This window comes from Pimephales promelas, chromosome 6 (genome assembly GCF_988280905.1).
Source record: "Pimephales promelas chromosome 6, fPimPro1.hap1.1, whole genome shotgun sequence".
NCBI lineage: Eukaryota > Metazoa > Chordata > Actinopteri > Cypriniformes > Leuciscidae > Pimephales > Pimephales promelas.
This window is the reverse complement of record NC_142774.1, coordinates 21,946,999-21,964,040: the sequence shown is the minus strand read 5'-3', so window position 1 is coordinate 21,964,040 and position 17,042 is coordinate 21,946,999. Positions and strand designations below refer to the sequence as shown.

The 17,042-nt window shown below is 40.5% G+C and overlaps 1 protein-coding gene across 3 annotated transcripts in view; it reads right to left on the bottom strand.

Moving 5' to 3' along the window:
- poglut1 (protein O-glucosyltransferase 1) overlaps positions 1-17,042 on the bottom strand; it is a 46,913-nt gene that overhangs the window by 9,322 nt on the left and 20,549 nt on the right. For all 3 annotated transcript variants that reach the window (XM_089132260.1, XM_089132259.1, XM_089132258.1), the window contains exons 5-9: positions 9,894-10,015; positions 9,653-9,712; positions 9,476-9,575; positions 3,509-3,567; positions 3,223-3,390 (exon numbers count right to left, since the gene is read on the bottom strand). In XM_089132260.1, the coding sequence (XP_088988386.1) occupies positions 3,223-3,390; positions 3,509-3,567; positions 9,476-9,575; positions 9,653-9,712; positions 9,894-10,015 (509 nt within the window). The remainder of the gene's footprint in view (positions 1-3,222; positions 3,391-3,508; positions 3,568-9,475; positions 9,576-9,652; positions 9,713-9,893; positions 10,016-17,042) is intronic.

Below are 17,042 nucleotides of genomic sequence, written 5' to 3'. Positions count from 1 at the left end.
GTCCCGGTTCGAAATAATGAGCTGTGTTTAGTGCAGATTAAACGAGTCACTTGATTTTTATACTCTTTTTTTCAGAGTACTTAGATTTTAATTATGCATTGATATATATAGAAAGTTTAAACAAATTTGGAAAAAAGTTTTTATAAAATTCTGACCAACACTACCTTTTACTTCAAGTCATCCGAGTGGCGGCCAAAGCCGAAACGAAAGACCGCTGTTCGCCAGCTGCATCTCGTTTGTTTTCAAGTATCAGGGAAATCACCTATGTAAATCACGGCGCAGAACCGTCACAACTCTGCCGTCATTGTGTTAAGCCCGCCCACCAACTCTATACACGATGTGATTGGCCGGACCAGAGTTTGGTTTTTCCACTTCGAAAGCCAACGGAGAGTTGCTAGACCACACTTTACTGCAAAATAATTTTTGCTGCCGCTAGGGTGCGTCTAGATTTCTAGGCTAACACTATGCAGCTCTGATGTTTTTGTGAAACAGCGACCCCTAGAGCCGCTGTGGTGTACTTGCACTGTCGTAAATAACCGTAACTCCCCTGTTACTGCAGTCTACTGAACTACTGATGATGGTAGTAGGCTAATAATAACTATATGTCAAGTGTTAAACTACTTTATGATAATAAAGTTGCCGATCGCGTTTGCTGGCTTATAGCGTTTTTATATGATTTCTGCTAAATCACAAGTAAATAGCCTACAGTGTAGGACTAATGTATAATTTTATTTCTGTTTTTTGATTGTAATGTAAACATTACAAAATGTCAGATGACATCAACAAAGTTAAATGTACGTTACATTATTTCATAACATTGGCCATTATGATTTCATTAGACATGGTTATTACAAGCAAATTGTGCTCAATTACACTATTAAACAACCTCTAGGCTTATATATGTTCTAATAATAATGTGAGATATTGACTATGTCCTTATGATAGGGGTTGAACCGACTAGTCGATTAATCGACTAGTCGACCTTAAGGCAATGCCGTGACGCTTTAAGCTTGACGTCGACTAGTCGCGTTGATCATGTGACACTATTTGATTGCGCAAATTTTGATACTGTATGGCCGAGTTGCAGATGACAACAGATGAAGAGCCCAGAGTGCACTGTTAGTCAGCTAAAGTTTGTAAGAACAGTAACTTACGCACGCCATAAGAAATTCGAACCAGACACAGGACTAACGTTACATGATAAATACACATCACAACACCTGAGTTCAGCTGGCAAACTAGCTCTTGTGCCAAGCTAGGCAATAAAACATAACGAAAAAAACAAAAATAAGAGAAACGACTGCTTGTTAGGAAGTCTGCTCACACAGCTCTGGTAATCAAAAGCTAGCTAGACATATGTGGGAATTATTGAACTGGTCTAATTATCAACAATGGATGAATGAACAGCACCGTAAAAAATGACATACTATAAGCCAGCGCAGCAACATAGTACATAGAACGCAAACAAGTTTACAAATAAGAGATTTACTTACAAGTCCATCAACAAGATCGCCAGGTCAGCATCGCTGTTGCATCCTGTGCTGCTTTAAAGCTTGCGCCAACGAGTGAAAGCCTGACTGAGTGGGACTCTTGTCCGGTTTCTAGCACGGTCCTTATTCTCTTTTCCTTGACATTTCTGAGTCTGACCAAGTTTTCTTGGATGCACGCAAGTGGCTTCATATGTTGTTGTTGTTGATGTGTGTGACATCGTTGCTATAAAGCATTTTGTGATTCTCGTGAGATTTATCAGCTCTCAAACTTGCATTAGGCCTGGGCAATAAATCGATTAAATGAATTAATTCGAATTTTTTGTTAGGGGCGATTTAAAAAATAAGTAAATCGAGTTTTTGTGTAATGTCACATTTTTGGCTCCCCGGAGTTTCCATAGCGTTCACTCACGTAGCAGTATGGTAAGCGACGACAACGCCATAGCACACACGAAACGGCAACAGCATACAGCAAGCGACAACATGGCTACTGGTGAGAGTGGGAAGTTTGTTCCTTAGCGTAGTGTGAACTAGAGTTTATTCTGCCCAAGTAGGTCGGGCCGATATTTCCGTCACTATCCGACCTTGGGTCGGGACGGGCCCTTGAGAGACGTGCACTGCCAACGCAATAGAGTGCGGCGCGGGACTAGATCTGATGGCCGTGCGCGGGGCGGGCGGTAATGCATTCACTCTGTGTGTGCGGTTTGCGGGAGAATAAAACGATTCGTGGGACTCCCGCAAACTAGAAATATCTATGAATAAAAAGAATATAATAAGTAATAGATTTGTATTCATCTGTTGCAGAAAAGCATCAAGAACAACTAAAACAAAATAGAATGATTTACAGGCCAGAGTTTCTATTTATAACATGTTTGCAGTGTTGAGCGATGTTCTTGAACGCAATGCCCAATCAGAAACATTTAAGATAGACTCCCCTCACCGCTCAAAACCTACTTTTTGTTTAGTGCTGAATTCTGTTTGCTGGCAAATCCTCGAATTATAACAATTTTCCTTAGATTTGAATGTATTGTTAATGCTTTCGTAAAAATCGTAAAAAAAATCGTAAATCGAATTAAAAAGAATAAAATCGGAGATTTTATTTTTAGGCCATATCGCCCAGCCCTAACTTGCATTGCTGTTTTTTCCGGCTGCGTCCCCCCAAGTTTTACTATCAGGATGATTCGCCCTACTATGACTTTATTTACCACCGAAATGACTTTGAAGCTGTTATATTAAGTTACAAATCTTCCATAGTCTGCCTTTAAGAAAAAGTTGGATATCAACTAGCCTGAGCAACATGACATCATGACTTTTGCGTAAACATACACGCCACTTTCAAGTCAAGTGGCGTGTTATCTCTACGCATTTTGAGCTATCCGCGTGTATGTCTACGCCATTAACGTCCGAGTTATTCCGCGTGTCTGTACACGCCGTCAAATGTCCGCGCAAAACGAAGCAAAATGTAGATCTACATCTGGGGAGCAAATTTTTTTCCCTAGGATGGTAAGGGAACACTCATAAATGCCATTAACCCCAGTGACGGTTAGGTTTAGGGACGGGGGTTGAGGTAAGTCATATATTATATACAGTAATAACGTTAAGTCAACGGCGTTCATAAACACGCTGAAAAGCGATTATGCGTCTTGATAGCGCGCCAAAAATGGAAATACGAATTGGCGTGTCATACACGCTACTTCGTGAGATCAGTCTGGCCTGAGTAACATGTTTAAGTTACCTGAGGTCAGACAAGTCCTGTTTGACAGGGATGTAGTGAATCCAGGGTTTGAGCTGAGAGTAGAAGAACTCAAGCCACTCTTCCCCGACGTGAAAAACCAGTGAGCCACACAGGAACAGATGCTTCAAACGGAAACTAGCAGCAACTCCTCTGAAATTAAAGAGGTATCTGAGAAAGATCGAGAGAATAGACAATCATTAACAGAATATCTTCAATGCTGGTTCACTGACCGACATCTGATTTAGTGCTACAGCTCTTGCAAATGCAGAAATGAGGCTGATCATACTTGTATTCACAGTGTTCAACTAGGGGAATTTCCTTCGCCGGGGGTCTACCCAGAGTGTCCTAAAAAAAAACAAAAAAGAAGTTCAAAAATAACAAAGGGCAAAAATATATATTTGATTTTGCAGAAAATATTAAAGTTTTTCAAACTTAGTCTAGATTAGTGTTTGCAAAGCCTGTCTTTGTAGGCCCCTGTAAACTGCTTAAAACAAATTTTTACTCAATTATATTGACATGAAAAATCTATCTAAATTAGGGATGCACCGATCCACATTTTTCCCCTTTCGATCCGATCCCGATACCTGAATTTGCATATCGGCCGATACAAATTCTATTCCGATACCAGAGCTGTGTTTGCTTTAAAATTATTATTATCATTATTGTTAATTTTATATGATGCTGAAATAAACTTCTCTCAACTCAAAGTATGATATGTACGTTTTTATGCATGTATGTCCCAAAAGGCAACTTTAGGTAGGGATAAGGTCAGGGAAGGAAAACAGGAAAGTCAAGGAAGTCAGAAAAACAGGAAATCCTGTTAACAGGAAAAATCCCATTCTGAAAACAAATATGCAACTGTAAGGGTTTCAAATTGAATGTCATGTCAATATTTATTACATTCCCAAAATGTAAAATACTTGGGTAACACTTTATTTGAAGGGGTGTGCTTAAGACTGACATGACACCGTCATAAACATGACATAACACCTGTCATGAACATGAAGGAGTCTTTATGAATGTTTATGACTGTTGTCATTAAGTGTCATTCGGTAAATTAAAAGTTTACCGAATGACACTTAATGACAACAGTCATAAACATTCATAAAGACTCCTTCATGTTCATGACAGGTGTTATGTCATGTTTATGTCATGTCAGTCTTATGCACAAACCTTCAAATAAAGTGTTACCAATACTTGAGTCTTGAAATTTAAGAAAAGTGTGAGTGTAAACATCTTACACAGACACACACTATCTATAAAACAGTGTACATCTGAACAGCACAAATCAAGTACACTGGCTCCTGTAGCATCAACAAATCAAGGTTTTAAAATGTCAAATATTAGAAATATAAGAAAAGTGCTGTAAACAAACTGTAAACATCTTAAGGCCCTTGTACACTACAGCAGGCTCCGAAATTCGCATCTGAAATTTTTGCATGTTAAAAAATACGACCTCACATTATGTCAATCACGCTTGCACACTGCCTCTGAAACTTTCGTCCATCATAATTTTTTTTTTCATTTCTGCGTTTTTCGCATCCGTAGCAAGCAAGTTGAATGGTGTTTTGACAATTCAGAGCCACCGTATCACGAATACAAAAAAAAAAAACGCATACGAAATTTTTGGACTCAAGGCCCTCGCACGCTGAGTGCGAAATTTTCGTATGCATTTTTTTGTATTCGTGATTCGGTGGCTCTGAATTGTCAAAACACCATTCAAACTCTATTCAAAATGCTTGCTACGGATGCAAAAAAACAGAAAATCGAACCCGATCTGTTTTTTTTTTTTTTTTTTGACGGACGAAAGTTTCAGTGGCAGTATGCGATTGACATAACGTAAGGTCGTATTTATTTTTTAATGTGCGAAAATTTCGGAAGCGAATTTTGGACTCACACACACTCTCTCTCGATCAATAAAACGGCTCCCGTTGTCTTTCTGCCCCCTGGCTAAAAAAATCCTTGTGCTCCTTAACGTGGTGCTTTTTTAAATGTTTGATTGTGTTCATTGTGTTGACCAACGCGAGGGAGCTTCCACCTCTCTGAATTACGCCATTGCATTTTGCTGTCTTGCTGTCTTGCTCTGCAGTGTTTCCAGTGTGAAGTATTTCCACCCAGCTGACATAATGCTGCTCAATGCTTTCCAGCTAGCTGGCTGCAAACTGCGGAATGGATTTCCTGAGCGGAGACGTGTCTCATAACTCTGTGTCTCCTTGAGCCGCGCCTCCGTTCAGGAAATCCATTCCACAATTTGCAGCCAGCTAGCAGACTAGCCAGCGGGAATCACTTTTGGAGTCATTTAAGCAAATAACGTTAAAGCGCAGACATGCCTCATGGATATCGGATATCTCCGCAGGTTGGATCGGAAAAATCCGATACCAATACTGGATCAGATCTGCCCCATCCCTAATCTAAATGCATTTGATTGATCTTATTGTGAACAATTTATCCATGCATATGTTTTAATTTTTACACATGTTTTGGCCTCATAATGTTTAATCATTTGTCATAACATCTGTCTAGTGACGTATGCAGGACTTTTCTAATAATTTTGTTCTCCTAAACCAGTCCCAGCAAATTCACGTTCATCTACTTTGGAGTAAAAATACACACATCTCAAAATCCAACCAACAACCGATAAATAGAAGTCTCCGCTCTGCTTTTTTTTTCTTTTCCGACAATCCTTAACACTCGGATGTATGTCCCAAGATCTCTTGCTACTAGGCTTGGGCGGTATTACGGTAATATCGTATACCGCGGGATCTAAAAATAGCAACGGTATCAGTTTCAATATCGTCATACCGTCAGAAAAAAAAACAACGCACTTAAATAGGAGACAAGGATATAAATGCAATGTTTTAAATACAATTCATTTAATGGCTAAAATGCTTATATCTGGTTCTCATGACGTGACAGTGTGGTGACGAGAGAGTGGGGGAGAGAGGGCAAAGATTGCAAGTTGCACTGAGTGACTTGGTCTCGAAGAAGAACACGACTTCTGCAGTTTGGCAGGGATGGGCATTTCAAGCAAAAATAATATTTAAAGATTGCCTGGTATTATTCGATTATTATTTGAAAATTGTGCCCCACTACCACATGTACGCACACATGCATGTAGTCTACAGCGGGCCAGACCGTGTGACGCTTAAATATAAGCTAGGTTTAAAAAAAAAAAAAAAAAAAAAAACGTATTCCTTTCATATTTCTTTAATAATATGATGTTTTTCTATGTATGTTGATTTTATGAAAAGGGAACTTCATGAGATGAATAAGATAAGATCATAAAATGCGCAATATCGGAAAACATTTGGAATGGGTCAGTCAGACATGATTATGACCACTTATTACGTTTAGTTTTGTAGAAATCCTTTCTTTAAAACGAATTTCGTTTTGAATAAATTGCATCTTCATTTTAATGTTTTTTCATCAACGAATTGCCTGGATTAATTAATAAAAAGCAAATATAGTGATCAGGACACGCGCCGGCGCGACTCATACATGAACTGAGCCTCGAATATAAGAAACAAGATCTGAGAAGTGTATATAGTAGGCCTACGCTTGAAATGTCTACTTTTAAACAAAACAAACAATCTAAAAGAAATGGGCTGCTCTCTGCTTATGTTTAGGCTAATTCATATGAAGTGTGTATTACTCTTTATTCGCGTTCACTACCGCGAAGATGCTAGTTTGCGTCGTCAATGCAATCTTTATCTTTGCAGCAACTGACATAGAAAACATGTCAGACATGATTATGACCACTTATTACGTTTTGTTTTGTACAAAGCCTTTTTTTAAAACGAATTTCGTTTTGAATAAATTGCAACTTCATTTATTTATTTTTTTCATCAACGAATTGCCTGGATTAATAAATAAAAAGCAAAGATTAATCAGGACACGCGCCGACGCGTGACTGGAGCGCGATTCATACATGAACTGAAACTCGGCATATAAGATACATGTCTTAATGATCTGAGAAGTGTATACAGTGCCCTCCACAATTATTGGCACCCCTGTTTAAGATGTGGTCGAGGACTTTTAAAAATTCTCCCTTTTTTTTAAACAACATAGAATCCAAATGCAAAAAAAGAGAAAAATCCAACCTTTTATTTAAGTACATTACTTTGGTGGTAAAAAAAAATTTAAAATTTAAAAAAATAAAAACTTCAAATCATGTGTCCCACAATTATTGGCACCCCTGATGTTAATACTTTGTACAACCCCCTTTTGCCAACAAGACAGCACTTAATCTCCTCCTATAACATTTCACAAGATTGAAGAACACAGAGAGAGGGATCTTTGACCATTCTTCTTTGCAAAATCTTTCTAGATCATCCAGTATCCTGGGCCCTCTCTTGTGCACTCTCCTCTTTAGCTCACCCCACAGGTTTTCGATTGGATTGAGGTCTGGGGACTGAGATGGCCATGGGAGGACCTTGAGTTTGTGACTGAACCATTTTTGTGTAGATTTTGCCACACGTTTTGGATCATTATCCTGCTGAAAGACCCAATGACGACCCATCTTCAGCTTTCTGGCAGAGGCCATCAGGTTTTTATTTAAAATGTCCTGGTAGTTCAAAGCGTTCATAATGCCATGCACCCTAACAAGGTTCCCAGGGCCTTTGGAAGAGAAACAGGCCCACAGCATCACAGATCCTCCACCATACTTCACGGTGGGCATGAGGTACTTTTCGGCATACACATCTTTTGTTTTACACCAGATCCACTTAGAGTGTTTGTTGCCAAAAAGCTCAATCTTAGTCTCATCCGACCAAAGCACACGATCCCAGATGAAGTCCCAGTGCCGCTTGGCAAACTCCAGACGTTTACGTTTGTCAGTGTTAGTGAGAAAAGGCTTTTTCCTAGCATGCCTCCCAAACATCTTGTTGGCATGTAGAGAGCGTCTGATAGTTGTTTTGGAGATTTTGTGACCCCAAGATGCCACTATTTGATGCAATTCTGTGACAGTGAGCTTAGGACTTTTTTTTACTTTTCTTAGCATCCTCCTCACAGTGCGTTGTGGCAAGATAAACTTGGGACCTCTTTCAGCCTTGTTTGTCACTGTTCCTGTTGTTTTAAACTTCTTAATGATTCCTCTAACTTTAGATATGGGCAATATAAGGTGAGTGGCTATTTTCTTGTAGCCATTGCCTGACTTATAAAGGTCATCACACATCTGCCTTACTTGAATGGTGTGTTCTCTTGTCTTTGCCATGTTGACAAATGGGTAAGAGAATTAGGCCTCTGTGTCATGTCATATTTATACCCCAGGGAAATAGGAAGTCATGAATTACTAATTAAAAGTTCCTAGATATCCTGACCAACATTAGCAACTACAGAAAATATATATTTTTTTAAAAATCAATTACATTTTTCAGCGGAATTGTTAGGGGTGCCAATAATTGTGGGACACAGGATTTGAAGTTTTTATTTTTCTAAATTTTTACATTTTTTTTTACCACCAAAGTAATGTACTTAAATAAAAGGTTGGATTTTTCTCTTTTTTTGCATTTGGGTTCTATGTTGTTTAAAAAAAAGGGAGAATTTTTAAAAGTCCTCAACCACATCTTAAACAGGGGTGCCAATAATTGTGGAGGCCACTGTATATATAGTAAGCTTGAAATGTCTATACTTTTAAACAAAACAATTACAAGCTAAAAGAAATGGGCTGCTCTCTGCTATAGGCTTATTCATATGAAGTGTGCATTAGGCTACTCTTTATTCGTGCTCACTACCGTGAAGATGCCAGTTTGCATCGTCAATGCAATCTTTATCTTTGCAGCAACTGACATAGAAAAACACTAGTTTATTAATAAATAATTTTATCTCGGCTGAGTCGGCTCCACTCGGCTCGCGGCGCCGAGTGGACAGAGCTCGTGGCGCGTGATCTCCATAAATGCGCTCCCCTCTCTTGAGGAAATATCACCACTCTGCTCACATTCTCTGGTGTGAGACAATGTGCATCTCCTGTTTTCTAATAGTTAATTGACAGTTTTTAGATGCATTATTGGAACCGACACTCTCTGGTTGAACGTGTCATCATGTGTGATGCCATCTGAGCCTTATCTCTTAATTTTTAATTAGTCACGCGGTAATACCGTATACCGCGGTAAAATAGGGAGGAGGTTTGACGGTGTGAAAATTTGGATACCGCCCATGCCTACTTGCTACTTAACATTTCATCACGAATTTAACTTAATTCTACATAATATAGATTATTTTTTACATGCCTTGTATATTAAAAGAGTAAACAAACCTTCTCTGACTTCCAGGCCTGGTTCTTGGTGTACCCTGCATCAACAAGGTCAGGGGCTTCCCTTGAGAGAAGGATCAGAGGGTCCCTCTCTGAACTGGTCCTTCAAACATTGGAAAAACTGATCAGCTTTACTGAAAACAACTCTGCATTGAACTGTATTCTGGAGACACAACAAACCTGGAGCCTCTAAAGAATCCTTTTGGGCTTTTCTTCTTCCAGGGCCATCGTGCAGCTGATCTGAAGAGTGTAAACTAAAAATTAGAAAACATCTAATGGCCTTAAAATGAATAGAATGTTAGTGTTAATCCTCTGTATACTCTCAAGCATTCTTAAATCTGGATTTGTATAATATACTGAGATGTTGGGATAAGATCAGGCTTTAAAAAGAAATGAGAATTTAAATATTTTAATTTGTTACTTTTTCAGGTCATCCCTCATGAGGTCCCATCGGCCTAGTCCAGTGGGGTAGATGGGCCATACAGCAGGACCTCCCTCCCAGAATGTCCATGCAGGGTACATGATGTCCTGGTAGTCTGGTGTCTAAACAGTAAACAAAAGTATAACTATACCAATACACGCGAGTAGGGTTGTGCGGCATACAGGTACTGGAAAAACATTGGTATATATTATATTTCAAGCGGTTCAATATCATGATTTTGGTCATTTTGTTACTTGAAATGCTGTTGTTTCGAATTTCACAGCTTTGCGACAGTGTGTTACCCACACTGATGCAAAACCGTCAATTGTGACAAATGTGTGATCTGCCAGAGTGTTTCCTGAGAACTCTTCAAGGCTTCTCGGCTCAAACTCAGTGGGTGTGTACATTACAGACTGGGAGAGCCCCTGTCTGTGGTTAAACACTCTCTGAATGAACCATAGATCATTTAGCAAATGAACTATTAATTTTAGAGGGGAGAGAGCCGCATTCAAAAATTAATTTAATGTACAAAGAGTTTGTCCATTTGAAGGGACTGAAGTGGAACACCGTGCCCATAAAGCAACCTCAGAAAAGAGCAGCCCGCCTCTATTTTGTGTGCACTTGTACATTGGCAGGCAAATTCTCGTCTGCAAGTTTTCATAGGGCTTCAGTATTCACACAGAAAAGGTGTGATTTCCCCATAGTGTCAGCTATAGGGGGTGTGCGATATCATGATTTTTGATAGTGGACGACTAAAACGTCTCCACAATCTGCTTTTGAAGAAATATTGTAGTATCGTATTACAGTGCATTCTATCAGTTGCAGTTCTGGCGCCTCTATCTCAACATACTGTATAATGTGACGCACATACACAGAGTCCTGCACGGACGGGTGACCCACAAATTTTGCTGAAAAAGGTGAAAAACATCCAACTGTGTCGGATACGGGTGGGGTCGGGTCGGACAAGGGGGAAACACGGTCTAAACACGGGTTTAAAACGACATTATTTTCGATTTGATCAAGAACATAAACTAATGCCAACACTGTTTGAGTATAACATTAGTAGCCAGTCAGTTGCTATTGTTGCCAGTCAGATGCGATTGTGTAAAACAAACGTGTATAAAGTTAAAAAATGTAGCAAATTATCATTCAGAAACGTTTAGTAAGAGCCGCGTGTGGTGAGATTCTGCTTGACTCTTTTCATCGCCGCTTTTCTCGTTCTGAGGTTATGCCTCAAACTAGAGAATGTCTCTGCTCAAACTGATACTGCAGCGCATGCACGTTTCGCCCGTAAAGGTAATGGGCGTTAACCTTCCGGACAACGTGAGTGACAGTTTAGCCAATCACAACACACCGGCCCAAACTAACCAATCTGAGCCCACTGCCTGTTTCTGAGGGAGTGGTTTCATAGAATCAGGAAGTCAACCAGTCGTTCGAGGACAGAGGAGAGCGCGGCTTACAATAAAGGTGAAGTTTATGAAAAATAAGACTTTTTAAAAAAGAAAAATACATGTTATACATGTTACATGTTATAACACAAATACATGTTATATTGCGGCTCATAAACACAATCATGCAAAGAAAAAATCAGTCAACCCCCCCTTTAAGCACTGCGGGTACGGCTTTACAAAAATCGGACACTGCAATTAACAAAAGTTCATTATTTGCATGTGCTTTAAAGCCTTGCCGGTTAAACATTTAATTTGCATGCTTATGCGCTGTTCTAACATGCGCTTTTCTGAGTGCATACACCCGAATCTCACAGGAAATAACAGCCTGTCAAACAGCGCCTGGTCACTTGACTAAGTTATCTTTAGAGTCTCATTGTGCTAATAATGTCAAATACACACAAGGTTTACATAAACAGAGTTGGTTATGTCTAATGCGAAAGCAAACATTTGAGAGAAAATCTGGTGCGCGTGTTATATGTGTGTATATTATATGTGTTGCTTGCCAGTTTTAAAGCAACAGTAGCCTATTAGTAAACATACTGACGCTTATCCTTAAAGAGATACTCCACTTTTTTTGGAAATAGGCTCATTTTACAACTCCTCCAGAGTTAAACAGTTGAGTTTTAGCGTTTTCGAATCCATCCAGACGATTTTCGACAGCTTCCTCCCCTAATAGGGAGTCGTTTAACCAAGGCCTGTACATTCGGGGGTGTTAAGAGTAATGTAGGTTGGTAGTAGAGGCATGATTGTTAAAGATCTAGGTTTAGGCCTTCAGTAAGGCAGTACAATGGGTCTTTTCGAGCACGGTTAGGCTGTCTTTCACTCTGTGAAGAGATCGTTTTGTTTGCCAGACCATGCTCTACAGAGCTAGAATATGGATTTGGGCCTCCAGATTAGGCTCCACTCAGCTCGCTGAGCAACAGCTCAAGCAATGGGATTGGCTTGCAAGCCAGCCCCACTCCCCTAGGCTGGGCACAGGAAATTCCCTGTCACCTCTAGAGCCACTGGCAGGCACGCACCCTGTTAAAATTCTCAGGGGCAGATGGTTATTACTCCCCCATTGATACAGGGTAGTTCCGAGTACTCCATTCTCAGCTCTGTATCAATCTACCTCACACCAAGTTGGCTCGGGTTGAGCAGAGAGTTCAAACTTAATTTTATTTTTGTTTTTTGAATTACGCTCCCTTCAAGACAGAGCACTGCCATGAGCTGATGCCCATGCATATAAATGATAGGCCCTTCAATCTGGGGCCACCACTGAGGAATAGTGGCGTAGTTATTATTCCCTTGCTTAAAGGGTGTTACGCTCTTGCTGAGTACACTGCCATGGGCAATTTGTTCAGGCACCAGGATGCTGTAGGTGTTGTGCCAGACTTAAAGGATTAGTTCACTTTTGAAAAAACTTTTGCTGATAATTTACTCACCCCCATGTCATCCAAGATGTCCATGTCTTTCTTTCCTCAGTCGAAAAGAAATTAAGGTTTTTGATGAAAACATTCCAGGATTTTTCTCCATATAATGGACATACATGGGAACCAGACGGTACAAGGTCGAAAAGACAGTTAATAACAGTTTCAGATGCAGCTTCAAATGTCTTTAAACGACACCAGACGATGAATAAGGGTCTTATCATGCGAAACGATCGGTTATTTCAAAACTTATTCCAAAAATGTAACTTTTCTAAGGACAAATGCTAGCGTTGCTCTATTCTGTGAGGCGCGTTTGTAACGTCACGTAATACGTAATTCCGTTCAAAAGGTCACGGGCTACGTAGCCGTAAGTACAGAGTCAGTGTTTACAAGTTGAACGCATAGGTTGAACGAGCAAACTAACTCAAACGGCGTTTACAAAAAAGGAATTAAAAGGTAAAGCAACGATGTCGGACGATTTTGATTCTGTACTTCCTGCTACGTCGCCCGTGACCTTTTGAACGTAATTACGTATTACGTGACGTTACAAACGCGCCTCACAGAATAGAGCAAGGCTAGCATTTGTCCTTAGAAAAGTTACATTTTTGGAATAAGTTTTGAAATAACCGATCGTTTGGCATAATAAGACTCTTATTCATCGTCTGGTGTCGTTTAAAGACATTTGAAGCTGCATCTGAAACTGTTATTAACTGTCTTTTGGACCTTGGACCGTCTGGTTCCCATGTAAGTCCATTAAATGGAGAAAAATCCTGGAATGTTTTCATCAAAAACCTTAATTTCTTTTCGACAGAGGAAAGAAAGACATGGACATCTTGGATGACATGGGGTTGAGTAAATTATCAGCAAAAGTTTTTTCAAAAGTGAACTAATCCTTTAACAGGCTGCCCCGAGACCGAACCCCAGGATTGGACAGCTAGCCTTAGCAGGCCGCTTCAGGGACTGATGCACACAGGTAGGTAGTAGGCCGCACCAGTCCTCCCGATAGGCTAGTTCCAAGTATGGGCAACTGGGCCTCACAAGGCCTAATTTTTCATATTAACAGGTTTAATAGATGTTTTCTACAGGAATATATAATGAGTTTGTAAATTTTAGAGAAATTCTAAATTAATGCATTACAATTTAAGTCGATAATATTTTAGTTGACTAAATCTACTGTAGAGAGTAATGTCAACTGAATTCTTATTGTATTGCACTGACTAAAACAATTCAGATTACTAAAATATGACTAAAACTAAATCAAAATATTATGTATGCGGAATATATGTATGTGGAATAATGTTATGTTTCTCTGCCTTATTTGGGGAAGATGGCTTACAGTAGCCTTAAGGTATCTCATTTTCTAAATACAATTAAATAAACACTTGCTGGTGCTTCTTCGAGATCTTGACTGTAGCCTATTTATTTCTAGTTTTTTTTTTTCTTCAATACAGTTAATTTATAGTTAGTTTCATTTCTAAAAATGGTGCAAACTCTGCTAGATTATAGATAAAAGATTCCCATTCCCCTGCCATTCTGTGATCGGCAGATCATGATTTTGGTGATAGGTAATGATGCCCAGAGGGCAAGGCAGTAGGGCTGAACGATTTTGGAAAATAATCTAATTGCGATTTTTTTAACCAATATTGCGATTGCGATTTAATATGCGATTTAAAAAAAAGTTATTTACCTTCTGTATTAGTCGACAAAGACAAGCAATAAATCATTGTACAGTAGGGATGGGAATCTTTAGATAGCTCATGATCTGATCTACTTTTTTTCTTATTAATTTATCTTAATAACTCTTAAAATATGTATTTAATTACATGTGTAAAAACACATACTTTAAAAAATAAATATAAAAAACATTTAATTAAACCAATTACATCTTAAGAATTTTAAATAGGCTATATAAAATAATATAGCTTCAAAATATAAAAGCTAGTAAATAAAGAGAAACAAAAAAAAAACATTACAAGCAATAAACAAAGAGTGGTCTCAGTATTTAAAAGTAGGCTGTCTGAATGTTTTTCATTCAAGAGCTGGAGTGATTTCCCCTCAGTTTAGATACGATAAGCTGCATTCACACTAATGCATATATCTCTTTTGAAATTGTAAATGTGGTTTGTCCTGTTGGTTTAAGATATAACTGACCGTGTTTACATTAATTTCGCGTCATAAAAGCATTTTGACATGCAAGTACATTTACCAATGAGTCACTCACAGCTGCATGCACGAGCGCTCTTCACAAAGCACGCGTTAGTATTTTAAAATGAAAGCAGCCTTCTCAGTGATTTTCATGGTTTTAATATATAAGCCGACTGCATTCCAAAAGACATAAATAATGCCTCTGTGAAGCATTTGTAAAGAAAATTCCCGCGGGAGAGAACGCGCACTGCAAGTGTAACGTTATAACATCAAGCAAAGCAGCAAAACCTGTTCAATGAAGCCCGCGAATGTCCTTGTAATTCGGTTCAATCCCGAACTTTATGAAATAACGTTACTATGTTTTGAAAGGTTCGAGCGGTGTTGTGTGTGTGAGTGAGGAAGAGAGAGAGCGAGAGAGAGAGCGAGAAAATAGAAGCAAGCAGATTCAGAACACGGTTCGTTTCTAAAGCACGCGCAGCGTCATCACGCATCTGTGTTTAAAAACTAAGCTCAGACTCGATTCTGAAATTCTCTGATCCAGGATTGTGGAGGAGAGAATAAATAACACAATATCACTTAAAAATAGACTAAACTGTTCTTTTCTGAACACCAGACCGCGTAGCGTGGCAAGTTGATGCTTTATCTTGCAGACTGCTTTTCTCTCGCGTGTCACGTGACCAATGTAATCGCAGCTCTTGCGATTACAAAATCGCGTTTCATCATATCGCGATTTTATCGCAAATGCAATTAATCGTTCAGCCCTACAAGGCAGGTCTTTAGCGGCATAAGCAGAGGCAATCGCGTCTACTATCCACCTGGATAGAGTCTGTTTCGAGGCAGCTAATCCCTTGGAGCGGCCACCGAACGACACAAACAGCTGCTCTGAGCGTCTGAACGCGGCTACGCGTGTAGTGTACACTCTGAGAGCCCGAACCGGGCAGAGGCGATCAGCGTCACGTTCGCTATCGGATGCAGGCACCGCCGATAGAGAGATCACTTGCGCCCTGAAAGGGGTACCAATCGCTTTTGGAACATAACCGTGTCTAGGTTTCAGAATGACTATGGAGTCATTCGGTCCAAACTCAAGGCACGCGGCGCTCGAAGACAGCGCGTGAATGTCCCCCATACGTTTTACTGAGGCGAGTGCCGTCAGAAGAACGGTTTTTAGCGAGAGGTATTTTAGCTCCACGGACTCGAGTGGTTCAAACGGTGGGGCTTTCAGAGCTTCTAGAACTATAGAAAGATCCCAGACCGGCACCGTAGGGGGGCGAGGGGGGTTCATCCTTCTGGCTCCCCTGAGGAAGCGGATGATTAGCTCGTCTTTGCCCAGAGACTGGGCGCGCCGGGGTTCAACGAACGCCGCGACGGCTGCCACGTAAACCTTAAGAGTGGATGGGGACCTGCCCTTATCCAGCATCTCCTGAAGGAACACGAGCAAAGACGAAACCTCGCACGTCCGTGGGTCCAAGTTTTTGTCGGTGCACCATTTGGAGAACACAGACCATTTTGCAGCATAGAGCTTTCTGGTAGATTCCGCTCTGGTGTGTTTGATCGTGTTCAGAACCCCTTCTGGCAATTCGACGCGTAGTCGTTGGTCACCCATGCATGAAGCGCCCAGCGCTGTGGATGGGGATGCCAGATCGAGCCGCGGGCTTGAGTGAGGAGATCTGCTCTGATTGGAATGGGCCACGGGGCTGTCTGTGACAGCCGCGTAAGCTCCGGGAACCAAATCTGATTCTCCCAGCGCGGGGCTATGAGGAGCACCGAGTGGCGTGAGTCCCTGATTCTCTGAATGCAGAGAAATCGGGGGAAAAGCATAGAGCGGGCGGCGGGGCCAATCCTGGGCTAACGCATCCTCGCTCTTTGAAAAGAATATTGGGCAGTGAGCGTTCTCTTCTGACGCGAAAAGATCTATCTCCTCTCTGCCGAATAGGCGCCACAGCGTTTGGACTGTTTGAGTGTGCAGGGACCATTCTCCGGGGGAGACAAGGTTCCTGGACAGCATGTCTGGACCGTCGTTCAGATGGCCCGGTACGTGCGTCGCTCTGAGCGAGAGCAGGTGACTCTGGGACCACAACAGGATGCGGCGTGTCAGATGAAAGAGATTCTTGGATCTGACGCCGCCCTGACGGTTGATGTATGAT